Raw genomic sequence first — 27,799 nt, 5'->3', positions numbered from 1 at the left:
CTAATATATCCTGACTTTAAGTTCTTAGTAACACCAATAAAGCTAGACTTAACTATTTAAGGCACCGTGTTCATTAACAAGTTCTTTAAAACTGAATTTTATCCGTGAATTATTTTTCTTACAGAAACAAGATTAAAGAAAAATAGCTCCAGCAAATAAATAAGCATCAGTTTGTCTGACAGATTGTGGAATAAGAACAGACTCTTACTAGTTTTTATACAAACTTTTTCCCCATTTTTCCACTTTGGACTGAAAATGAAAAACCAATGACAGTCCACCCAAACACGTATATTTACATGAAACAGGAAAAGAAGAAACGTTGTTTCGGTTTATAAGAGTAGGAAATAAAAGGCCAATCTATCTCACTTTTCAAAAAAGCTGGTTTTTATTTGTATTTTTCTGCAAAAATTTGATTTGTTTGGTTTAAACTCAAATAGATCCGCCTAGATGGCAGTGATGCAATTTTGAGAAAGAAGGGAGGAGAAGTCTGTGGGAGTGTTGATTTATTAATACAAATCACAGATCGTCCTCTGTGAAAAAATAGCAAGAAAATTTTCAGAAAGCTGTCATAATGATCGTTATCTCAACAACAGATATGTACAAATAAATCAAGTCATGTCTGATTTAGTCAGAGTTACTTTTGGGGTTCAGTACTGAGCCCTAAAATCTTATGTACAGAGATTATATCTGCAGTGGCTTCAAAACTATTCAAATGTACTTTTGTTTTAGAACATGCTGTTTAAATGAGTAGATGCTGTAAGTTTCTGTCTATACGTTTTTAATCAGTAATTTGTGCTCTTTGCATTTAATTCAATCCTTTGCTTTATTTATTTTTATTGGCATTTTGGGTCGCTGCTGAAAATTTGAAGAAAAATATTAAAAATATAAGAACAAGGAGTCGCTTCCAGAAAAGTAAAATTAGACAAGAGAAAATGAACCCCAAATATCCCAGTGTTCATTGTCATTCAGGACGAAGAGTGTTTCTTTATACTTAAAAGAGCCCCCCTGAGCTAAATCACTTGCTTTTAAAAGCATTCTAATATATGCATTACTTTTCCCTCCGTTGTCATTGTGTGTCCCCCAACTCGGCCATTTCCGCTGTCCCTTCGTATTACCCTTCAACGGAATTGTCCACACAACTCCCAATTCTTCTCTACTTTAGCACAATGTTCACGATACAGTACAAAGACGGCGGAAAATGGAGCACTGGACTCGGAATTCAATTACTCACGTCCTTCAGTGATGCTGGTTTCCAGGTGAATTAAGCCCGGCTCTTTGTCCAAACCCATTTTCGACCTGAAAGGCAGACAAATGTGTTTCAGGAACATCACTATTGGTCTTTTGCCTTTGGGCAGATGTCACCTATGGCAGCTGCTGTCTAACCTGAGAGATTGCACGTTGCAAAGTCAGACAAATTTATGACGACGGAGAGGTTAAGTCAAGCGCTATGACAGTCGTGGTAAACATCAGCAGGAGCTGGCTGCAGGAATTACCTCGTCTTTGTCTTCACCGTGAAAGGCAGTTTAAGTTGTAAAGGGAAAAAGAGGGCCTCGGGTTTACTGTGCGATCTAAATGTTCAGAGTCCCCACAAGGTCCTTTTTCGCCCAGAAAAATGGAGAAAGATGTTTCCTGGCATCATTAGGAGAGGAAAAGCCATTGATTTTTCGCACTACAGTAGGGATGCCCGCAGATGGAATAGCATATAATCATTACGGCATTAAATATGTATTAAAAAGACTGGGGGATCAGAGGAGAAGCAAAGGCAGCGCACACAGAGGGGAGAGAACGGGGGAGGTGGGGCGAGATGGGGGAGAGAAGCTGAGAAAGAGGCTGTGTCGACAGGTAGAGTGCACACACAAACGAGGAGGGAAATAAAGGGGAGTCTGTGCAAAGCAGACACAATGAGAGGCAGAGACCACTATATCGTCTAATCATTATTATACTTATTGGTAGTATTGGTAATTTCCCAGATGAAACACAGCTGTGAATAGCATGGCCTAGTTATCTGAGCCACATTTCCATTTTCACTGAATAATCCATTCAGGTACCCAGGAATAGTGTGAGACGGGCACAGAAGAAGACGTGGTTTGTTTAAACTTGTGTATTTTCAGTGATGGCACACCTACAGCGGGGTGTCTGTATGTATGACACTCGTCTGAACAGCTGTGTGGCCTCTGAAGAGACTCGGAAGAGGCACGCATAAAAACGAGATGCAGCCGTCGCCTTGCAAAAATATATCGCATACAGGCAGCTTCGCACGCTTTTCACATCTCTAATGTCACAGGCAAATTGCACACGTTAAGCTCACAAACTTATTAAATGTGGCCAAAGTTAGAGCGGCGTGTGGCCAAGTGCTGCTCAGGTTTACCAAAACATGAAATGAGATTACACTCTTGGTGGCTATGTATATAACACATATAAGCTCGCTCTGCAGCCTCATTACCGGGACTACCACCACACCTACTGCACAGCGAGCGTCCCAAAATAGAACTCTGACAGCTTCTGCAGCATCAGCCCTTCAGGCTCCCTTCACTCCTGGCTGCCCAGCTCGTTACTTCCCGACAGTTCCTCTGCAGTTAGTCGAGGTGAAAGCTTTTTGTTACGTGTTAGTTACCGCACAGAGGGCGGACGTGCTAGATAACACCGAGTTGGACAGCAACTGTGCGGCGGTGGCAGCAAGGCAGCGAGGGAAGGCCAGAGAACATTGTAACAATTATGAGAAGATGAAGCAATGCAGCAAAGTTCAGATGACAACTTGTGTTGCTGTTTAAGGCCCCTTGAAAGAAATTAGTAGATTATTTCAGTTTATTTCATCTCAGTGGACGAGAAAACTTTCAGATTCACTCCAATCTGGTTCCTAAGCCTTTTTTTATGACTGATCTCTGTCGGTCACATGGAAGACGATCGGGCACGTCAGACACATGAATAACAGAAATCTTAAAAACCTCTCTGGCTCATCTGCTCCTTACCTTGAGAAGAGGCAATGACGTAGAGTGTACAGGACACTTAATGTATATAAACATGCTTTTCATTTTGCTGGTAAGTTTCCTGGTATATGTCACACAATTAGTTTTTTATCAACAAAGAATTACATGTATAAATAAATGCGTACATACAAAAAATGGATCTAGGGTTTTGAGTTTTTGAGGTTCTGTTTTTCAAAATGTATTTTAAATTATTGGAGGTTATATTTTTTGTGGTATTTGCATGTGTGGATTCCATTCAGACTAAACATGAAAGCTCAAAACATTTTGAATGAGTTCCGATGTCGAGTGGGGTCATGTTCAAATTTGGTGCATGTCCTCCAAGGTCTTCAAGGTCAGCTTTGTGTTTTATTGGTCTAAAATTGGCAAAAAGCATTAACACTTAGAAACCATGACCATGTCTTGATGCATGCTCGATCATCGGGGGAAGGAAATCCAAAAAAGTCGATTTTGTTCCTCTCCCCTTGCCATTGGTCTTCCTTTGTCACGCTGTCCATATTGATGTCTGTTTATTTTGATTTGTTTTTCCTGTGTTTCCTAAATATGTTCAAGATGTTTGGATTCTCTAGATTGGTGCATTGTTACCTTTTGGATTTTGGACTTTGCGATTTTTCGGGCGAGAAACGTTAGAGCTTGTTTGAAATTTATTCCTTTCTCAAAAGACCTAATTTTGGGTCTGCAAAACCTTTGGACACCGTGGTTTGCTAACACTGCTAACACTAAAGAGTAATCGAGCAGCAGGTTGGTATTGACACGCTACTTTTCTATACACCTTTAAACAATGTACGACAGATGAAATTGTGAAAATGGTAGGAAGTATTTCGGTTTAACTCGGTTTTATTTATACACAGTGTAGGGACTAACGCGTTATTAAGTAACGGCAGAAATAAAGGCAGAATTTCTGAGATCCAAGAAAATCAAAAGCACCACCACTGCAGTTTCCGTGTTGGATGTAAAAAGCGCATGTGGCGCTGTGACGTAGGCTAGAATCATGGCGGCAGTTGACGGCGGTCCAGGCGTGGGATTTCTCTCGTGGAAATATGCACATTCAGTTAGGGAAGCAACACATTAATAAGAGAATTCTGAGTAAAACCAAAGTTACTTTCCCTAGTAACTAGTTACATTGAAAGTAACGAGTAACTTGAAGTAACTGAGTTACTTTTGATAGAAATAACTAGTAATGTAACTAAGTTACTAATTTAAAGTAACTTACCCAACACTGTTTATACAGCACCAAATCACAAGGCCTCGAGGACTATTGTAGCTTTGGATTAATTCTATTTTTTCTCAAAATGCCTCGACTATGTTACTTGAAAGTTGACTTTTTCTCACATGACGATTAAAAAAAAAACAAAAAACTTTAAATCATGTGCAGTCATGTGAAAAACGGTTTTTAACGATGTATGCATCCCAACAAATTCACAAGAACTACATCTCCGAGTCTGCAGGCCTCAGTCAGCATGTTAAATGCTTAGATATGCAAAACTGCCTCTGGACAAACCGCAAAACTTCAGACAAGACCAAAGTGGAGACATTTGGCCATAATGCACGGCGCCATATTTGGTGAAAATCAAACACAGCATATCAGCACAAAGACCTCAAACCAACTGTCAGCACGATGGAGGAGGGCTGATGATTTGGGCTTGTTTTGCAGCCACAGGACATTGGGCAGCTTGCAATTATTAAGTCAGTCAAGAACTCCTCATATTAAAGTATCCCTGAGTCAAATGTGAGAAAAATAAAGCTTGACTGAAAAAGGATTACGCAAGAGTTAAATTGACAGACCTTAATCTGACTGAGGTGAGAGCTGTGCATAAACAAATGCCTGCAAACTTCAATGAAATGAAGCAAGGTTACAGAAGAGACGGCCAGAATTCCTCCACAATGATGCGAGAGACTTAGAAAGTCACACAGAAAATGAATACTACAAGTTATTCCAGCTAAAGCTGATTCTACAGGAGTCCATCCATCCATTCGCTTCCGCTTATCCTTTTCAGGGTCGCGGGAGCCTATCCCAGCTGTCATAGGGCGAGAGGCGGGGTACTCCCTGGACAGGTCGCCAGTCTGTCGCAGGGCCAACACACAGGGACAGACAACCATTCACACCTAGTGACAATTTCGATTATCCAATTAACCTATCCCCACAAGGTACATGTCTTTGGACGGTGGGAGGAAGCCAGAGTACCCGGAGGGAACCCACGCAAACATGGGGAGAACATGCAAACTCCACAGAGAAAGACCCCGGCCTGATGGTGGAATTGAACTCAGGACCTTCTTGCTGTGCGGCAACAGTGCTAACCACCGTTCCACCGTGCTCACACACATTAAACAATTGCTAAATATGGATGAGCTGCATGTTTTCTCCTAGAATTTGAATGTTATCAGCTGGCTGGTTTGAAAAAAATACATATTTTTAAAAATTTACAAACATTATAAATTAAGAAATATTTGGGCTCGGTTGGATGTGTTGTGCAAACAAATGCTGTAATTTGTAAAGAACAAAAACTGTTCTGCATCATGGCTGATTTTAGAACTTTTCTACAATATCGAGCGCACCAGTACGTACCAGTAGAAACGATTGGGAGCCACTCGCTCGTGCACCAGCTGCCACCTCCGTCCAAACTCCACCGAGCTGTAGAGCTGTAGAAAGACAACCAGACATGAGTATTTCTTCACATACATCTTAACACCTGATGAAATTGACCGTTTTATATAACACTGGCCTTTTTCAGATCACGAGCTGTGTTTACTCTGGTAATGATATGCATTTGCCCAGGACTTTACTGTGGGTTTGTTTTCACACCTTGATTTATTCGTCAATTTAACAGCAGCAGCATAACGAGGAGTGGGAGACGAGCTTTCTCACAATATCTCACACACACATATTTGGCTCGAGTCGAAGGTACTAAATTAGATTAGAATTTACATAATATTCAAACACTGCAAATGAATAACATGGCTTAAAAACATCTAGCAATGTAATCACTGTCTGTCTTCCCACACGACTGTGCGTTACTAGAGAACTCTTACAGAGAATTTTTGCCATGAACCCATTAACACAATGAAAAACACGATAAGAATGAAATGTGTAGGGTGCAGCTTTTCACACGCTACAGAAATGTGCCTCGCTGTAACAAGCCTGCAAATTGGAGCGAGATATGAGATATGAGGAGCCAAAGCATAGTGGGTGGTCTCCATACAGACGTTATTCACTGGTGGGTGAATCGCTGGAATGCTGAGATTTTATCGTTTACACAGTAAGCAGAGAATACATGTGAAAATCTGTGTGTAATGCATCCAGCTGTCCACAAAGGAGCCCTCGAGTGTCTGCATTCGTTCCAGACTCACATCCACTGAGAACTGAGAGACTTCAGCTTATTCAAGTTGTGTTCTTCAAGCAATTATGGAATTACTGAAAGACTAATTGACTAATTATCTGTCTTCAAGATACAATGTATTACACTGAATTTGTATTACACTGATATTCTAGATTTTGTTCATAAAGTTAATGACCTGTTCTTCAGGAATAACAGTAGGAATAATAACAGTAATAACAGTGGTAGCAGTGTGTGTCCACTCGCCATGCGGGCGGTCTTTACCAGCAGAATACTTTCAAAACCTTTCAAGCTGTCACGTTTACAGACAGAAAGATGACAGGCGCACACGCACACGCTACCACAAGCATAAATAATAGGATTTTATTGTACCATAGCGCTGTGTTAACCAAGAATCTATCTGCAAAAGGAAGTTATTAAAGTTCTAATCGTTTTGGCCAAATGGTATTTCATAATTAATTTGACTGTTTTTAATTTGTTTTTTGTTTTTTTCATATTCAGTTTCATATTTCACAATGATGTTTTTATGTTATAAGCTTTTTCATGACAGTAATGTTGTCCGGATCTGCTGCAGATGATGAGTTTGAGACGGGCAGGAGGGAAGTGATGGAACGGTGGGACGGCATAACTCATCAAGAAGACGCTCAGATTAGGGCGCAATTTGTATTAGACATGCTTTTATTGTAATACAGTCTTTTAAATCTATATTCTTTAGAATTGTGTATAATGTAATGTATTATGAAGGATAACTGGATATAAAATGCTTAAATATTAATATTATGGAAAAACATCTCCCAACTAAGAAACATGTTTCTCATATTTACAAAATAAATGCCAAAATACAGTTTATATTAAGGAGAAATGGCAACTAGAATTAAATGTTATAATCACTGATAATATATGGGAAGCAAAAACTGTCACAAGGGAATAAGCAGTCGATTGTGGAGAGAATTTGATTGGAAATTTAAAATCAGATTTTTCAATACGCCTCTTGTTATCTCCTCATGGTATAAAGAACCTAATATAGATATGCTGTTGGAGAAAATGTGGGGAAATAGGAGATTATTCACATATTTTTGGGGATTGTCCAATAATTCAAGGATTCTGGAAAAGAATCAAAGAAGAAACAGAGAAAATCCTACAAGTTAATCCTTCACTAAATCCAACCTTATTTCTTCCCCTTAAGATATTTTATTTTATTGATCTTTGATATTGATCTGTTTTTTTCTCTTCTGTGGTCCTTTAACAGAGAATGTTAACATTCTGTTTGTTTATTATCACAAAAATTACTAAATTAAAAGTTCAAAAACATAAAATAAAATGCTTAAATTTAACAGTTTGTAATACGATAACTAGTTGAATTCTTTTTTAAAATAAGCACAAAATATTATTTCATTAAATATTTCATAAAGGCTTTTAAAATCTATTTAATATTTTATGAAGTGGAAGCAGAAATGTCACAGTCAAATATCTGCAAACCTCTGCCTCTTACTGTACCATGAAAACTATATTTTTTATTATTTTAATCCTACTCTGACCCTTTATGTGCTATTTTAAATAAAACTTAAAAAATCACATCAATCCAGTTTTTTTCTGTTTGATGATTATGCAGGCATCTGCATGCTGCTTGCTCAGTATATCAACAACCTTGACGGTCTTTTTGTCCCCAAACAACTGCATTCTCTGACAAATCCGTTTACTCTGTAGCTTACAGCTGGAATTTAATGAGCCATGAAACTTATTTCAGTGTTTCACGCTGGACCTTTTTCCATTTTAAGCATGGCCAGCCATGCAGAATGTGTAAACAATCATTTATTAGTGGATAACAGAAATGTGACTCTGTTTGTTTATATTCATTTATTTTCTAATTGCATATATTTACTCTGTGCTGAAGGGTAGCATGGAGGCTTGCATTCAAAAAACATCCATGAGACTGTATCTTGATAGATTATTACTGATGTCAAACCAATAACTGTATTCTGTTTTTGAAAAATAGTATTACTAATTACTCTCTAACAGCATTTCACTTTAAAAGCCTTAATTATATGACTATATTGCTCAATATCTTTAAATGAATAAAAATCAGCTAAACACTCAGCATGAGGGTGACAGCAGAAACCAGTGAGACATGCTCTTCTGAGACACGAAGCATACCTGCCTCATCCTAAGTATATGCAAACTATATGTTCACTATCGCATCTGGTTCGTGCGCATTCGCGTGTCGAACAGCGACGAGACAAATGGCAAACAGCACGGCTGATAAGATTTCCATGACATCTATGCAACGCTGTGCTAAGCAGATGCCAGAGAAAGGAAGTGGGAGGGGGCAGGAAATCACTCTGACTAATTACCCTCCTACAGCAAGTTAGTATGTAGCCAAGCAAGTGACGGTGAAGAGCAGCAACTGTTAAGTTGGGTGCAGGGGGTTGACGCAGTCTTTGCAACCTCCAAAAGGTCTCTCAGTCAACAAATTCAACAGCACTGCCAAAAAGGAGGTGAGCAGATTGAAAGAGAAGCACTTTAGGGGTGGAGATAATGCATGTGGGTGGGAGCACAGCTGGGTGGGGGAGGCAGAGAGTGTAAGAGCAAGAAAGAGGGGGGGCTGAGCAAGTCCTGACACCTGACATACAGCGAGGAAAGAAATGGCACAGACACAGAGCATGAAGTTTTAATATACTGTTTACTACATCATCTGGTGGGTGATGCAAGGTAGGACATCACCTGACAGCGCCGCGTTGGTGCTGTTCCTGTGACATCAGGTGTCGCTCCACCACCATCAGTGACCGCGTCCCAGCTTTGCTTTCGACACATAATTACCTTTATCAGAGCGGATTTTAACCATAATCACGGCCTCTTAAAATGGGACTAAAATCTGAAAATTAAAACCAAAACAAAAAATGCTGAAAAATAATGATGTTTCATAACAAAGTGTCACAGATACACAGAGTGTGCTCTTTGCTGTTGTGCGGCAGCAATACCACATGCAGAGATAGACTGTGTTGGTTCCTCCTTTGCTGCTAAACCGCCCCGACCCATTAAGGCATGGAGTCCAATAGATCCTTGAAGTGCTGTGGTACCTGGCACCAACATGTTAGCAACACATCCTTTAAATCCTGAAAATTGTGAGTTGGGGGCTCCATGGATCTGACCAGCAAATCTCACAGGTGCTCAACTGGATTGAGATCTGCACAATTTGGAGGCCAGACAACACTTCAACCTTGTTGTTGTGCTACTCAAACTATTCGTGAACCATCCATCAGGGAGTACTGCTTCCATAAACAGGGGTACATGTCCTGTTACAATGCTTAGGTAGGTGGTATGTGTCAGTAACGTCCACATGGATCGTTGGACCCAAGTTTTACCAGCCCAAAGCCAAACTGCAGCCCCATAACAACAAACGGCACCATGTATTCCCTTATATACTGTATGTCACCCACTAATAGTATATTATATATATATTTTCTGAATATAGAAATATTCAGTGGTCATAATTATTATCATAATCATTATTATTATTATTATTATTATGCCTAATTGGTGTATAACACTCCTGTATTCTCCCAAAAATCGAGAATTGGGTCAAGTTTATGACCAAGTGATCAAGACCATAAATGAAACAGCCTATGATGTATTTTTCATTGTAGTAGGAGTTTTTGTTTTAGTGCTTAAGGACACATAAACATCTAAACAAATAGAGTTGTAGATTTTTTTTTCCCACAAACAAGCAATAACCAACTTTGTAAAGAAAAAAATCTGATTTGTTCAAAAACCATGTATCCCACACATTTTTAAAAGAGGACAATTCAGATGAAACATTCACAACAATACTATTCAGACATTATTTATTAAAAAATCACGGTCAACAGATATAACGGTGGATTATTCAATTTTCTTTGTGGCCCCTTCAATGTAACCTCAATATGAAGAGATTTTCTGCTCTGAAGTAAGAAAAGTAAAGTCTGGAAAGCTTTTTTTTCCACTAGAGGTTAGCATCATGCATGCAAACATATATATATATATGTACATGCCCTTAATGTTCTATATACATATATAAAGTTAAACATAACATAATTTTGTCCCCCTAAATAAAGTTTTATTACACTGAAAAACTAAATTTTTATCATTTCAGGACCATGGAGAGCACACATGACTGTTTTTTGTTGTGGTGGACAAATTCATCTGTGTGCACTTTGACACTATGTGACATATACATTTCCAGTTGGTTTTACCCCTGAAGTACTGTAAGTTTTCCTAATACATCAGTGCCACAGAACGTGATAATAGAAAACTGTTGCATGGCTTGCAGTACTACATCGGAGACTGACACCTGTTTCCTTCATAATAACTCTGTATAAGTCTGCATTTACTGTACATGTGTATGGCCTATATGTCTATATTTATGTGTTTTCCTGATTACAATTAACAAGCTGTGCTTGTCCTGTTGACCTGCAGCTGAATATCATCTCTTAGTTTACAACCTTGTGCTAACTTGCATGGCTCTTGGCAGACGAGGCGTGTCATGTTGAAATGAACTGACCTCACCTGTGTTTAGAGGTGAAAAGGTGGTTTGGTCAGTCATCCATAAAACTACCCACACCTATCAGCAGCACATGGGATTTGCACTCACACCCTATTTAGTAAATCTGTCCCTACGACTGATAGGCCGACTTTGTGTGTGTGTGTGTTGTGCGCATTTGAAGCATCAGTAAGAGTGTGATTTACTTTCATTGTAAAGGAGACAGGCAAGTTCACCCACACTCCACGCATCCTGAGCAAAGGAGAATCCCTTCATTATTCATCGCAGCTGAAATATTAGACCCAAATGGGCTGAGCTGCAAGAAAAGCATTTTTATTAACGCAGACGGTCATTTTAAAATGTCTATAAATTCCACCTCTTTTTGTTTCTCTTTTTGTCTGCCTCAGAGATACAGCTACTTTCTCCCCACATTGCTTCCTATATTAGATGAGTCAGTGTTTTCTCCAGTCTCTAATTTTCAGTTTGTGTGCTAATAAAATGATGACTGAAAAAAAAAATTCAGTGTCAATACTGAGGTTTAGTTCATAGTTATTTCAGTGTAGTTTTCTTTTTTTGACAGTTCTTTAGAAACTCGAGAACTTTAGACGGAAATGAGGAGCTGAATGAATCTACAGCAGAGAGTTCACTATACTCATCAAATTGGGTCAATAAAACACAAAAACCTTGACTCCCCCTAACGGATCGTTAGAAAGTTCAGAGTCTGAACAAAGCAGCAATAATGTAAAGCTACTGTGTGCTTTAATACAGCTCAGATTTAAGTCAAAGCTGTTTCATTTCAAAAGAACAGAAACAGTCATAAGCATGACAGAGGTCACGAGTTCAGCTTCTACCACGCGCACAAATTCCCTGGAAATGATTTATTTATTTTATTTTATTACCAAAATGGTTTCAGGTGCACTTTCAGAGCTTGAATGAAGAACAAATCGTATATACTGAGAAAATGCAAAAAGAAATGGTAAATGGCCTGTATTTGTATAGTGCTTTACTTGTCCTTGAGGACCCCAAAATGCTTTACACATTCAGTCATCCACACATTGGTGATGGCAGCTACATTGTAGCCACAGCTGCCCTGGGGCGCACTGACAGAGGCGAGGCTGCCGGACACTGGCGCCACCGGGCCCTCTGACCACCACCAGTAGGCAACGGGTGAAGTGTCTTGCCCGAGGACACAACGACCGAGACTGTCGGAGCCAGGGCTCGAACTGGCAACCTTCCGATTACAAGACGAACTGCCAATCATACTGCCACGATCGCCCCAAAGAAAGTCTCTTTGAACATCTGGGTCACCAGTTGGCTTAACTGATATCTGTCATTTTAAACTACAGGGAGTGCAGAATTATTAGGCAAATGAGTATTTTGTCCACATCATCCTCTTCATGCATGTTGTCTTACTTTGTATAGGCTCGAAAGCCTACTACCAATTAAGCATATTAGGTGATGTGCATCTCTGTAATGAGAAGGGGTGTGGTCTAATGACATCAACACCCTATATCAGGTGTGCATAATTATTAGGCAACTTCCTTTCCTTTGGCAAAATGGGTCAAAAGAAGGACTTGACAGGCTCAGAAAAGTCAAAAATAGTGAGATATCTTGCAGAGGGATGCAGCAGTCTTAAAATTGCAAAGCTTCTGAAGCGTGATCATCGAACAATCAAGCGCTTTCATTCAAAATAGTCAACAGGGTCGCAAGAAGCGTGTGGAAAAACAAGGCGCAAAATAACTGCCCATGAACTGAGAAAGTCAAGTGTGCAGCTGCCAAGATGCCACTTGCCACCAGTTTGGCCATATTTCAGAGCTGCAACATCACTGGAGTGCCCAAAAGCACAAGGTGTGCAATACTCAGAGACATGGCCAAGGTAAGAAAGGCTGAAAGACGACCACCACTGAACAAGACACACAAGCTGAAACGTCAAGACTGGGCCAAGAAATATCTCAAGACTGATTTTTCTAAGGTTTTATGGACTGATGAAATGAGAGTGAGTCTTGATGGGCCAGATGGATGGGCCCGGCTGGATTGGTAAAGGGCAGAGAGCTCCAGTCCCACTCAGACGCCAGCAAGGTGGAGGTGGAGTACTGGTTTGGGCTGGTATCATCAAAGATGAGCTTGTGGGGCCTTTTCGGGTTGAGGATGGAGTCAAGCTCAACTCCCAGTCCTACTGCCAGTTTCTGGAAGACACCTTCTTCAAGCAGTGGTACAGGAAGAAGTCTGCATCCTTCAAGAAAAACATGATTTTCATGCAGGACAATGCTCCATCACACGCGTCCAAGTACTCCACAGCGTGGCTGGCAAGAAAGGGTATAAAAGAAGAAAAACTAATGACATGGCCTCCTTGTTCACCTGATCTGAACCCCATTGAGAACCTGTGGTCCATCATCAAATGTGAGATTTACAAGGAGGGAAAACAGTACACCTCTCTGAACAGTGTCTGGGAGGCTGTGGTTGCTGCTGCACGCAATGTTGATGGTGAACAGATCAAAACACTGACAGAATCCATGGATGGCAGGCTTTTGAGTGTCCTTGCAAAGAAAGGTGGCTATACTGGTCGCTGATTTGTTTTTGTTTTGTTTTGGAATGTCAGAAATGTATATTTGTGAATGTGGAGATGTTATATTGATTTCACTGGTAAAATAAATAATTGAAATGGGTATATATTTGTTTTTGCTAAGTTGCCTAATAATTATGCACAGTAATAGTCACCTGCACACACAGATATCCCCTAAAATAGCTAAAACTAAAACAAACTAAAAACTACTTCCAAAAACATTCAGCTTTGATATTAATGAGTTTTTTGAGTTCATTGAGAACATGGTTGTTGTTCAATAATAAAATTATTCCTCAAAAATACAACTTGCCTAATAATTCTGCACTCCCTGTAAGTTCAGTTTACTTAGCTCAAGATTCAAAAGCTATGAGACTCTCAGTATGTCTGTGGCTTAAAAAAACCCAATAAGCTAGAACAACTAAAGAAATACTCCATATATAGAGCTAATACCACCTGTGAATTATTTAGGTTCAACAAATGTGTTGAATAAATAAACAGGTTGAGGATGAACAGGTGTTTGTTTGTTTATAAAAACAGAAATAGCAAATCAACAGACTCTACTTTGTTTTATAAATGCAACATGTTTATGAGGTTTTCAAAATGCATTTTCTATTAATTAATATCACTCACAGTGAGCCTGCCCCCGTGGAGTTTTAAAGTGGCTCATTCTCCTCATTGAGAAGCCCCATTTTAGCCATGCTGGAGGTGTGTTATAAAGTCTGGCTTCATATGAGTGATGTGGTGGCATCATTTTGAAATGCAGTGCATTCAAACCAGGTGACTTGTTAACAGCTAAGATGCTTAAGAGATTTAAAGGAATTTCCCAACCTAAAACCGCTCGTTACGTAGCTGCAGGCCCGCGTGAGCTGAGCTGTGTGGGTTCTGGATTATTGGGTTGGTGCATTTTAACTTCGGAATCACTTATCCGTGAACATGGTTCTTTAAACAGCACACAGCTGCAGTGTATGGAAGCCCAGTTCCACCAAGAGGAAGAAAAAAGGATTCTCTGGGTTGAATAAAGCAAATAAGGAAATTCATTTAAGAACCATGGAGCTCCATGTTGTGTAGAATGGCCTTCCATAGAGGGTTTGTTTGTTGTCTTAGTTTTGCTTGACTAGTGAGTGCTGTCAGTCTTTTTCAGAGTAACTTGGCATTTCTCAAGTCTAAAGTACTGTCCCTGTGAAAAACAGAAGAGTGACTATATTATATGCTGTTTTGAATTCCTCCACATTTGCAAATGATGACTGGTCACACAAAAGAGGAAGGCTTGAAGCTGATATCATATATTATTTGCTATCTTGATGTCTTTGTGACACCGGCCCTTGCCTCCAGAGGTAAAGTCAGAAGATGAGCCGAGGAGTCACCAGATTTTTTCAAAGCGAACTTCAGCATATACGTCTGACTAAAAGCATCATAATTCCCATCTTTCTCCTTTTCTCCTGGTTAAGCAGGCTTCCACGCCAGTTTTAATATTACTATCCTCACTTATCCGCTTCCCTCTCAAGTGAAACTCGTGAACTCTGACCCGTGCTTGAGCTAAACTCTTGTGTAACAGGTTTATCCGTCTTGCTCCCGGCCACTGTAATCCTGCTTTTATTGTTGCTTATCTTACTTAATGCTCCTTTTGATTCCTTTTGAACAACTGGCCACTGAACTCGCCTCGCCCGTTCTCTCACCTTTTGGTCATGGCTGTAGGCGAGAATCCAGTCCTCCTGCTCAGGGTGGAACAGAAGGCTGAGGATGTAGAAATTCAGCCGGTACTTCTGGTAGGTGGCTCCTTCATCAGAGCTGATCAGAAGGCTGCTCTCTACCTCTGGATCGGTTAGCAGCATGATCTGAAAATGTCACAAAGACGAAAGATTAGGGACATTGCAAGCAGGCTGAGAAAACAGCTCACAAAACAGCAAAGCAGTAACAGTTAGCCCAAACAGAGCAGAAAGAAATGCCAGCGGAGGATAGCCTAAAGTGAAACATTTGCCCATTAAAATGCAAGCGTGTGAGTATTTGTCTTTGATTGTGCTGAATTCTTTGTCGCTTTTCTTCCAATTCACCCACTTGTAAAAGACAAATACACAGAGACAAGTCAATCAGAACTGATTACCATATCTGAGATATAAAGCATATTATTACCAGTGAGGCTGCAGATTAGCATATAAAAACTTGTCATCCACAGTCAGTTTTCCACTGATGATACCATATCGCGAAAAATAATTTGTATCTGTTAGGTTTGATGATATAATCAGTATGATACATCTTGCAGCAAATGGGTGTGTGTAACAGCGGCAGCGTGCACCCGCTGTTTGTCTCTGTCTTCATGCTCACTGCCTATGCTCAGTCAGGCCTTAAGAGCTTTGATTTCCCATGAGCTTCTTTCTCTTCTTAGAGGTCCAACTTTTTTTGCCGAATCCTGGCACAGCCCCCAGAAAAAGGACAAAAAAAAACACCCTCCAAAATTCCTGCTTATTATCAGATGCAAATATAATTGAATCGGTGGACCTCAACTGCCACAAGTACTGTCAGCATCAGGAGTAGCAGTAAAGTAGCAGAGAGTTTGCTGAGGATAGACACTAGAAGGTGTTTGTGTGTAAAACACAAGCAAAAAACAACCATCAGAACTCTGGTTTAAGCGACAGGACAGTTCTGACCATGAAGGGATTATCTATCCATCCATCCATCCATCCATCCATCCATCCATCCATCCATCCATCACTTATCCTGGTCAGGTGATGTGTTGGGTCAGCAGTCTATGCTGAGACACCCATAGCTCCCTGCCCTCATCTACGTCTCCTCCCAGTTGGACATGCTCAAAAAAGTGAAGTGACTCCACTCTGAGCTACTCCTGAATTTGTCTTCTCACAATATCTACAACGCTCAGCTACGATAGCCAGGGTGGGGGAACTCATTATTACAGCTCCACTAAGCATGGCATGAATATCACATTCTGGACTTGCAAATTTCCATGTGGATGTCAAATAGGTGACAATTCCATATAAAGGGGTAGATGTGAACCTAAACCTATCCCTAACCAGTTGGCCAACAGCTTCATGGATGTTAAGAGGTTAAAGATCGCAAACACCGACTTAAGGGGCAAAATGTGCTGTAAATGTTTTAGAGAAAGCACTGCTTCAGCATTTTTACCATCTCTGGCAAGAGTTTAATTTCCACAGGACATGAGAAAAACATCCCCACTGTTCTCCTACTTTCCTGTCAAGGCTGGAGGGAAAGGGATTTGTTACAAATGTGTTACTGTGTACCACAGGCAATACGCTTGCAGAGGAGCTCCACGAGCCCTGGTAAATTTTACACTACAGGCTGTACTGGCTGAAAAAGTGACGAATATAGTTTTATTAGCTGAAAATATTAATCTAAAAGTGTTGGGATCGAACATTAGGAGACAGTAAAGCACAGTGTTCCTGGCAGAATACAAATACAGCAATATCTGGGAAGTATATGTTTATAGTTTGCAGGATAAGACAGAAAACACAAAACTCTGAGCTGCTGGAAGTTCTCCAATATGAAAAAGATAAGTGTGTTTAATTTTACAGACACTTCTCAAGGTACCTACATGTAGATATATAAGTATAGGTACTGTAAGACAGATGTTTAAGCCTAGAATGTTTGTCATGTTGCTATTTTGCTCAATGCTGTTTCTGTTGGTCAGTGTTATTGATGACAGGTTTCCAAACTAAGAACCCAAAACAGTCCAATGGGAAAACTGCAAGTTCACTTATGTGCATGATGATCATTTTACCTTTAATATTAGAGCATTATTACTGAATGTTTCGGTGTTTAAGTTCTATTGTTAACAGAGTCATATATTTCTACTGTCCTATCCTAATGGTTGCCCTGTGTTTATAAGCTTTTATCCATCCTCTCTATGCTCTGAGTCTTTTTGGTGACTAAGAATATATAAGGTAGTATATAACGCAGAGTTTGACTTCTTTGTCAGCCCAATTATATTTGTCGAGTTTCATAAGTGTGAAAGCCTAGCTCTGTTTTTTCTCAATTACAGGCTGTTAAAAGTGCCGAAGCTCTTGCAACGTTTCTGATGCCAACGTGTTGATAAAAGTAGTTGTGTAAAGTTGTATAAAGAAAAGTCCCTGCGGCTTACATTAGCTTTAAAGATGGCCTTTAGCATGACAATCTCCGTGTGGCCATTATGTCACCAGACAGCCGAGAGAATGAGAAGACACACTGCTCTCACAGTCAATATCCGTCTCAGTGTGGCAGCGTGCGGTCGAGTGTTTCTGTTCACTCATGCCGGTGAGTCATTTGTCAGCACTCGCTCGGGTAACAGCAGCCGTGGTGGGCAGACCCACTAACGCCAGTTCATCAATCACAGAAGGCAGATATAATGTTACATACGTGAGCCACATGCTGACCAATCCTATCAAAGGCACTCGAATCCTGTCTGAACTACAAATCCCAATTAAGGTTTTTCTCATTCCCTGGAACAGCGACGCAGGTCCAATAACAGACAACTTTATAATTGCTGTTGTGTTTGTGGTGAGTGGAGGATTACAGGAACATTAAACACTTTTGGCATGCTTGCAGAAATGTGTAATCCACTAGTATACATCAAAATACGGAGATCAATACAGCCTGTTACAATGTGTAAATACAATATGGAAATTACTACAGCTATGATGCATGGCTCTGTTTTTTGGGGGATTTTTTTCCCCGCTTTGCTCTCTTGTATTAAAAAAAGACCACTTCATTAACCTTTTCAGACACGGACCAATAATGGATGATGCTGTCAGACAGACGCCACAACATGAAAAAAAGGATTCTTGTAGCATAATGTTGTTTAGCTCCACAAAATGATGGTGTGAAAATAGCTTGGTTTTGCCTTGTTTGCATTCAGTCTCTCGCCTCACTCGCACCACGTGCAGCATCCCAGCATGCAAAAGAGGCTCGACATTAAACTTCTGCATGTAGACGTTCACATGAGCTCTCATGAATTCATTTTGTGCGGGCTCCTCCCAGCGCAGAGAGCTAGCACATGCACGAACAGACTGAATACAGATACTGGATTCCTCACTCTTATACAAAGAAGAAATCACACAGACAATGCAGCTAATAAACGCTACATTTTAGACAAAGTTTAAAGAAACTTGTCAGATGAGAAAATGTTGCATCCTTTTCTGATGCATTTCAGGTGTGGGCTGTGGCCTTTGCTCATTCTCACTCATTATAATGAGTAAGCTCCACTAATCAATATTTTTAATAAAAGCAATGGCTGACAGGATTCAGAGACAAACCTATGGTTGTGGTTTTTAGCCTCTTTTTGTTGGGGGGCTTGGTTTTTAGAGGAACTCAGATACTGTCTGCTTAAACTTAACTTTGCCTTTAGCGGCAAGAAGCTGCTGTTTTGCACAAAATTTTAAGAAATCTAAATTTATCTGGTGCATGGACAAAAGATTAGTGTTGAGTATGGAGGAGGGTGAAGATTTTACTTACAGTCCTCAGATGGAGAGAAGACTGAATCTGAATTTTCCCAATTTTGTTATAGATAAAGTATATCTTGTCTTTTGTCTTAATGTCTGCATAAAAAATTATAATTTCTAACAGTAAATTATCATTTGGGAAAGAATATCAGCATTAGTTTCAACTATATCTAGCTGTTTTTTTTTTCTTTTTTCTTGTTAACAAACCCAACCAAAGATCCATGACAGCGTGACTGTTCAACACATTCTGATCCCAGTGCATCAAATAATTCTCCTCATATCTATCCTGTTTTCCTTCTCTCACCCCAACCAATCACAGCAGATGGCCCTGCCCCTCCCTGAGCCTGGTTCTGCCGGAGGTTTCTTCCTGTTAAAAGGGAGTTTTTCCTTCCCACTGTCGCCAAAATGCTTGCTCATAGGGGGTCATATGATTGTTGGGTTTTTCTCTGTATGTATAATTGTGGGGTCTACCTTACAATATAAAGAACCTTGAGGTGACTGTTGTTGTGATTTGGTGCTGTATAAATAAAGTTGATTGGAATTGAATTCATAGAGTCCCGTCTGCCACAGCCACTGGATCTCCAAGTGTTTAGAGGTTCTTCGGTTTGTCAGCCATGAGACGTGTTCGTGTCCATTCTTGGTAGTTTCATATCTTGGATTTTCTTTCCTTGGCTTTCACTTGCCAAATTTCATTTCCACCAACTTTTTTGATTACCTTCATTTCTTAGGTTTTTATGCAAAAACACAGCACAAGAACAATATATGACCCTTGTGCTGTTGGCATCACATTTATTTATGTCAGCAAAAAACAAAACAATTGTCTCAGCTTTGCACATAAAAATGTATTCTTCATCACTGAAATGGTGTTTTAACAAAATGATAGCAGTTTCAAAGTACAGTGAATGTTAATGACTGCTGCATTCTTGTAACTGTGGAGTCCATCCATGACAAAGACTGAAGATTTTTAGATTTTCTTTTTTATCATCAGGAAAAATGTCTCAGCTCACTGCTGAGTGTTGAAGCGCTATTCAGCTCTTGTGTTTAATACTCCTACTGCAGAAAACTACAGTCAAACTCGGGGTATTACTTTCAAACAGATCTGTGGCATCACATTTGTAATCGGTAATATAAACAGAACTTTATTAATGGTGCAGTAATGAACCCACAGTAATCAAATTCAAAGTAATAGATTAACATTTAGTGCCCTTCTGAGCACTGAACAGTCTGGTCACAATTCTTAGGAACTTTGCCATAAAACTTTTCTTATCAGCACTCACACTCTGTGTGTGTGTGTGAGCGTGTGTGTGTGGGAGACTAAATTATGAGGCCAAAAAGGTTGAATATGACAAAGGTTAATGAAGCATGTGTGTGTCTGCTGGAGGACATTTATGTGTAAGGAGTGTAATCCACCTCTGCAGCAGCATAAATACTCTGTGAGAGAATATTAATAAAATTAGCTTCATATTTTCCATTTCATACATTCAGCCTGTAATTGGATACCAACTCCTCTCAATAAATCTATGACTAATTTCTTGCAATACTCAGCAATAAATAGTTTTCGTTCCTGAGACTTTAAGCAGGTCCAGATTGGGAAAGCAGAGGAACAAAAGAAACAACTTGAGATTTATTCTCTCTCTGGGGAAACTCAATTTTCGAGCTTTGGGGATGATTTAATAGAAGTTACTAGACTTGTTTCACCCTTTTTGATTGCAGAGCAGAAATAATAATAAAAAAGACAGAGAAAGCGAACACGTAAACAGAGCAATGCACCTGAGGTTACAGTTTAGGATTGACGGAGCCAGCAGGAGCCCAGGAGCCAGCAACGATCTTGTATTTGAAATCAGACACAGCAGCGTTACGTTGGGGGTCAAGGACAGTTCAAACTTTCCACAGACTTTTTGATGAGCACTTTCTTCATGTTCAACAGTTTTTCAGCCGTAAACATTTATTTGTATTGTTTACTTCATACTTATTATTTACTATGACAGAAAGACAGTTAGTGACAAGAAGATCACTTTCCTAAATCGCTTCTAGTGTTTGTCTGTTCACTTTGTCCTGAAGTGATTGTGATTCTGTTTTTTTTTACAAATGTTCCTCAAAGCCAATGAACTCTGGATTATTTCAGCACAGGCTGAAGGGAAGCAGAAGTTAGCTTCAGGTGCTACTTAAGCCAGAGAAACTGAGTCTCATAATTGAAGCCAAAGGGCAGTAAAGGGGGAGCAGCTTCAGCCAGGAGAGAGTGAAGCATTCACAAGAGGTTGTTAAAATGTCAGCGGTAAACATGTGCTGGACAGGCTAAAGGTCCCGGCACCTCCTGCTGTCACTGCCAGCACCTTTAACCATAAATGCAGGGCAGGAAGAACCCGTAAAAGATTAGCTCGTCCATGCAGGAACACGTTCTCACAGATGTTGTCACACACCTGATTCAGTCATTTGGCCTCACTGTGTGTTTTCTGAGTTAGGGTTGTAAATGTCTTACATGACAAGTCTGGACACAAACGTGTTGTTTTTTTCACAACACGCTCAGTATGTAATGACCTTTAGTGTTTTCAGACACTTTTTGGTTAGGTGTAGATTCCAAAACTACTCAGTTACGATTAGAAAATATTTATGGTTTAGGTTTAAATATGATGGCTGCCACCTTTGTTTATAAAACTCATTACGTGCATCATACAGGCATGACCTCTCTCTGAAATATCTGTCAGTCGTTCTGATTGTAAAGAAAAAAAAATTGAGAATATTTGCAGTAACAGCAAAACCCCACACTAAAGTTTTAACCTCCTTTTTGAAAGTAATGTAAGGACCATAATTTAAAAACTGATAATGCTGTATCCAGTAAGGCTTGAAACCAATAGCTGAGACCATAAACTCATCAGTAAAATACTTACCGAGGTCAAGACAGCCAAGAAGCCAAGGGCCGTTTTCCCTTAAGTGTCTATACAACCACATGAGCTTCTCTGTGCTGGTCATTAAATGTGTTCACAGATCTAAAATTTCTAATCTTAGATCTTCAGGCACTCCTGCACTGGCTTCACTTTGACTTTACAGCTTCCAAGTCTTAAAGTTTTACAAAGAGTTGATGGATTTTAACTCGTAGTCTTTTATAAACTTCGGTGGCATGGCACGACCATGACGCAGCTCTTTCACAGTGACAGTTTTCTTTGCTGTGGAAGTACACGAGCTCGTCTTTGCCTGTCCATGTATATTAAAAAATATATTCATTTACTCCACTGAGGTTGTCTTGGATGTACATTTAATAACTCTGCAATTAGGATCACATCTGCTGAAGTCACACTCGGCAATATTGTTAACGTGGACTGCAAATTTGATGCTTTTCAATTTGTCTTAATTTGGCTGCTTTCACATCGTGCTGTACGACAACACAACATTTAAAAGCATAGTTCTGTTTTCTCAAAATGCAACAGCATGTTAAATGTTCTGACTTTATTCAAACCACATCCATGCAGACATTTGCATGTATGTGGATGTTTTTCTAAATATGTATGCAGTCAACAGTTTTTATTTACACTTGCTTATTAACATCAGCATTTAAAATTCACAAACACTATAAATGTCTTTGTTTTTGTCATGATCCTGAGTCCATGACTCAGCGATTTTGGGTTTGGTGTATTTATTGTTATTATTTGTGGGCTGTTTTGGGATGGTTTGTGTTTTGGGATTTTGATACTGGGTTTCTGGGTTTGTGCTCCCTCTGTTGGTCCCTGGTGTGAGTGTTCCCCCTGTCTCGTCAGGTTAACCAGGTCCAGCTGTGTCTCCCACCTGTGTGTGATTTCCCAGTGTTCCTCTGTGTATTTATTGTGTGGGTTTGCCTTTGTTCCTCGTCGCGTCATCTGTGTTCATTCCCTATGTTTCTCTACGTCTCCCTGTTCTGCTGTCCTCTTCTGCCATCCCTGAGTTTCTCCCGCTGACCTTATGTTCCAGGTTTGTTTGTTAGTTTCACCCAGTTTAGGTTTATGTTCAGTCCTGCCCTCACTTCTGTTATCTTCACTGTAAATAAACCTCCACTCGCATCTCCATCACCGTCTGCATCTTGGGTCCTCATTTATTCATCACACGACTGCTGCCCCAGTCGTGACAGTACGACGCAACCACAAGATGGACCCAGCAGCACTTAACCCATCTAAGGAGCTATGGGAGAATCTCATCGATGCCACACAAGAACTTATCGACCTGTGGCTGGAAAACCCGGATGTCAAGTCCCAACGCTATATAGAGAGCGGCTACAGCGTCTGGTGACCGGGTCTCCCATGGCTTCTGGGCTCGCTATATCCGTGGGAGCAGGAATTTCTCCTTTTGGATTTAGGACTTCAGCCCCGTCTGCATTCACGTTCGAGCAACCAGAGGCGGTGAGTGAGCGGGATACTTTGGCTTCCCCAGATTCCGGGACTTTGTTTTCTGGGGCTATTCAGAGTGGAATGAGAGACAGTCTGTGTAGATTACCTACCTTTGTGGTAACGGACCCTTCCCAAGTGGGTGTCTATAAACCTTCTGTTAAACCTAAAGACTGTGTCTCTGCCGCTCCATCCGAGCCTGGACTTTATTGCCACTCTCCAGCTCAGTTTTGTGTTCAGCCGTTAGCTCCCCAGTCAGTAGCACAGCCATTTGCTTTCCATTCTGTAGCTCAACCGTTAGCCTCCCTAGGAGCACAATTACCTGTTCTGCCAGCCACTCAGCCACCTTCACCAGTAGCATCACTACAACCCACATTTCAGTCCATGGCTCAGTCACGATCTTCATTCGCCCCTCTACAGGAAGCTATGCCCGTGCACCCCTTAAAGGACTGTTTTTCCACCGCTGTTTCTGAGCAGGGAGACAAACTGTTTCAAAATGGACCTGTTCCTCTAAAGCTGACAACATTAGAGACTGTTACTCGCTCCAGGGCTTCCCCAGAGGCTGGGTTACAACCCTCAGCTAACTCTGGACCCCTGGAGGCCAAGTTGCCAGCTGTGGACTGTACCCGGCTGTCACTGCCTGAGCAGGGTCAGGGTTCTGTGCAGCTACAGCCCTCCTCGTGTGTGCCAGAGGCCCACGTGCCTACTGGTTTTGTTTCACGTGTACCAGAGGCCCACGAGCCTGCTGGTTTTGTTTTGTGTATGCCAGGGGCTTCCATGCCCACTGGTTTTGAGCCTGTTTTCGCTGGGGGGACCGTGGCGCCCATCCAGCCTTCGCCATCATCAGCAGCTTCCGCTGAGGGGTCTCAGGAACCGCTTCAGCCTGCTGCTTTCGCTGGGGGGACCGAGGAGCCCATCCAGCTATCGCCATTGCCTGCAGCGCCACCGTCTCCGGCTCCCACGCCGCCGCCTGCAGCGCCTCCATCTCCGGCTCTCACGCCGCCACCGCCTGCAGCGCCACCATCTCCGGCTCTCAAGCCACCACCTGCAGCGCCTCCGTCTTCGGCTTCCACGCCGCCACCGCCTGCAGCGCCTCCATCTCCGGCTTTCACGCCGCCACCGCCTGCAGCGCCACTCCGCTCTCGCCCCGCCACCGCCTGCAGCGCCTCCATCCTGCACGCCGCCACCGCCTCGGCTCTCACGCCGCCGCCCTGCAGCGCCACCGTCTCCGCTCTCACGCCCGCCGCCTGCAGCGCCACCGCTCGCTTTCTGCAGCGCCGCCGTCTCCGCTTTCACTCCGCCATCTGCAGCGCCTTCGTCTGCAGCGCATTCACCTACGGCTTCCACGCCTCCGCCTGCAGCGCCATCGTCTCAGGCATCCTCACTAGCTGCAGCCTCTTCGTCTTCACCAGTAGCTGCAGCGGCTCCATCACCGCCTGCAGGAGCGGCTCCATCACCGCCTGCACCAGCAGCTCCATCACCGCTTGCACCAGCAGCTCCATCACTGCCTGCAGCAGCGGCTCCATCACCGCTTGCACCAGCAGCTCCATCACCGGCTGCACCAGCGGCTGCAGCAGCTCCATCACCGCCTGCACCAGCATCCGCGGCTCCTACGCCGTCGCCTGCAGCGCTACCGCCTGCGGCTTCTACACCGTCGCCTGCAGCGCCACCAGCTGCAGCCTCTTCGTCTTCGCCAGCTGCAGCCTCTTCATCTTCACCAGCTGCAGCCTCTTCATCTTCACCAGCTGCAGCCTCTTCATCTTCGCCAGCTGCAGCCTCTTCATCTTCGCCAGCTGCAGCCTCATCATCCTTGCCGGCTGCAGTTTTTGCTTCTGCCTCCGTGCCTTCGTCTGGGCCAGCTTCAGAGCCTTCAGCATCACCTGCTTCAGCTTCAGCCTCACCTTCGTCCTCGTCTGGTCCAGCCTTCGTGTCTGCATCCTCGTCTGGTCCAGCCTTCGTGTCTGCATCCTCGTCTGGTCCAGCCTTCGTGTCTGCATCCTCGTCTGGTCCAGCCTTCGTGTCTGCATCCTCGTCTGGTCCAGCCTCCTCATCGGCTTCAGCCTCGCCTGCAGCAGCAGCTTCTTCAGCATCCTCGCCTGCAGCAGCAGCTTCTTCAGCATCCTCGCCTGCAGCAGCAGCTTCTTCAGCATCCTCGCCTGCAGCAGCAGCTTCTTCAGCATCCTCGCCTGCAGCAGCAGCTTCTTTAGCATCCTCGCCTGCAGCAGCAGCTTCTTCAGCATCCTCGCCTGCAGCAGCAGCTTCTTCAGCATCCTCGCCTGCAGCAGCAGCTTCTTCAGCATCCTCGCCTGCAGCAGCAGCTTCTTCTGATCGACCAAGATGGCGGCGCGTGAACAACGCGAGGCTCAGTGTCTCTCCAGAATCTGCTATTTAGCGGTTTTTTATCTACTTTTAACCGGATTATTCATCCAGAATTGCTGTGCGTTGCTGACCTACAGCAGACAAGAGATTCTGGACATCTGGACTCATAACTCCAACAGTTTTATCGCCGATCTCCGACTCATCCCAGAGATCTCCAGAACACCGGAGGCTGCCCACTCTCCCCGGCCGGGCGGAAGTGCACGCAGACGGCGCTGAGAACGTAAACAAAGGCGAGGTAGGCGCGGAGGGCTACGGGCTAAGCTAAAGCTAACACCACATCGGCTGCCTTTACCCAGTATTTTCCTCGCCAATGTCCGTTCTCTGGCAAACAAAATGGATGAGATACGGCTCTCCATCACTAACAACAGACGGATTATGGACTCAAATGTCGAACAACAGCTGCCCGGACAATGCTATCGAGTTAGCAGGACGCCACACACACCGAGCCGACAGGCTAGCAGATGACTCCGGCAAGACCAGAGGTGGAGGTTTGTGCATTTATATTAACAATGCTTGGTGCATGAACTCCACTACTACTGAGAGTCACTGCTCACCTAATGCGGAGTTTTAATGGTCAAATGCAGACCTTATTATCTCCCAGAGAACTCACTTCGATCATACTCACTGCAGTATATATCCCCCTGACGCTAATGCTAGGTTGGCCATGAAAGAACTTTCTGCAGCCATTAACAAACACCAGAATAAACACCCCGAGGCTGCTTTTATTGTTGCTGGCGACTTCAACCACACCAACTTAAAGACAGTCCTCCCCAGATTCCACCAACATGTCTCCTGCCACACCAGAGGAGACAAGACTTTGAGACCATGTTTATTCCAACTTGGCTGGAGCCTACAAAGCAACACCCTCCCCACATTGGACAATCGGACCATCTCTCCCTGTTCCTCACACCTAGGTATTCACCACTCATCCAACGTGTGAAACCTGCTGTGAGGACAATTAAAAGTGTGGCCAGAGGGGACAGACGCAGTGCTCCAGGACAGATTTAAAAACACAGACTGGAATATGTTCACCCACACAGACCTGGACCAGTACGCCTCATCTGTACTGGATTACATCTCGAAACCACAGACAGTGTCACCACCCAGAAACGGATCACCATGTACCCCAACCAGAAGCCTTGGATGAACCGGGATGTTCGTCTCCTCCTGAAGGCCCGCAACACCGCCTTTAGGTCAGGAGATGCACACGCCTACAGTACAGCCAGGGCTAATCTAAAGAAGGTCATCAAAAAGCCAAACACCATTACAAAAGAAGGTAGAAGAACACTTCTCCAACTCCAACCCCCTACGCATGTGGCAAGGACTCCAGACCATTACAGACTACAGGACCACCAAACCCTCCCCACATCCTCTGATGCCTCCTTCCTCAACGAGCTCAACAACTTTTATGCTCGTTTTGAGCGAGGGAACCCCACAACCACAACCATAACAGACATGACGCCAGACCACCAACCTCTGACTCTCTCCCCACCGATGTAGGGAGCGGTGCTGAGCAGGATCAATGTCCACAAGGCTGCAGGTCCTGATGGTATCCCAGGGCGTGTTCTCAGAGCGTGTTCTGGGGAGCTTGCAGGAGTGCTCACAGACATATTCAACCTGTCCTTGGCCCACGCTGTGGTACCGGCCTGCTTCAAATCCACCTCCATCGTCCCGATACCCAAAAACTCCAACCCATCTAGCCTCAATGACTACCGCCCAGTAGCCCTCACCCCATCATCACTAAGTGCTTAGAGCAGCTGGTCTTAGCACACTTCAAATCCTGTCTCCCCCACCCTGGACCCCCACCAATTTGCATACCGCCAGAACAGGAGCACAGAGGATGCAGTCTCCATCGCACTGCACTCTGTCCTCTCACACCTGGACAACAACAACACCTCGCCAGAATGCTGTTTATAGACTTCAGTTCAGCATTCAACACAATCCACCCTCACAACTCATCAGGAAACTGACAGACCTGGGCATCAGTTCCCTCATCTGCAAATGGTTACTGGACTTCCTGACCAACCGCCCCAGCATGTCCGACTGGATAACCGCTGCTCATCAACAATCACAATGAACACCGTGTACCACAGGGCTGTGTGATGAGCCCTTTCCTCTACTCCCTCTTCACCCACGACTGCAGACCTGCTGATGGTTCCAACACCATCATTAAGTTTGCAGATGACACCACGGTGATTGGCCTCATCAGTGACAACGACGCGA

At 42.7% G+C, this 27,799-nt stretch overlaps 1 protein-coding gene across 1 annotated transcript in view; it reads right to left on the bottom strand.

Annotated features, from left to right (window-relative positions):
- Nucleotides 1-27,799, bottom strand: part of LOC116323927 (VPS10 domain-containing receptor SorCS1) — a 184,558-nt gene that overhangs the window by 48,187 nt on the left and 108,572 nt on the right. Inside the window, exons 4-6 of the mRNA XM_039613985.1 lie at nucleotides 15,075-15,233; nucleotides 5,551-5,624; nucleotides 1,232-1,296 (exon numbers count right to left, since the gene is read on the bottom strand). Of these exons, the coding sequence (XP_039469919.1) occupies nucleotides 1,232-1,296; nucleotides 5,551-5,624; nucleotides 15,075-15,233 (298 nt within the window). The remainder of the gene's footprint in view (nucleotides 1-1,231; nucleotides 1,297-5,550; nucleotides 5,625-15,074; nucleotides 15,234-27,799) is intronic.

The sequence above is a fragment of the Oreochromis aureus genome, linkage group 6 (genome assembly GCF_013358895.1).
Source record: "Oreochromis aureus strain Israel breed Guangdong linkage group 6, ZZ_aureus, whole genome shotgun sequence".
NCBI classification, from domain to species: domain Eukaryota; kingdom Metazoa; phylum Chordata; class Actinopteri; order Cichliformes; family Cichlidae; genus Oreochromis; species Oreochromis aureus.
This window is presented reverse-complemented; position numbering and strand designations above follow the sequence as displayed.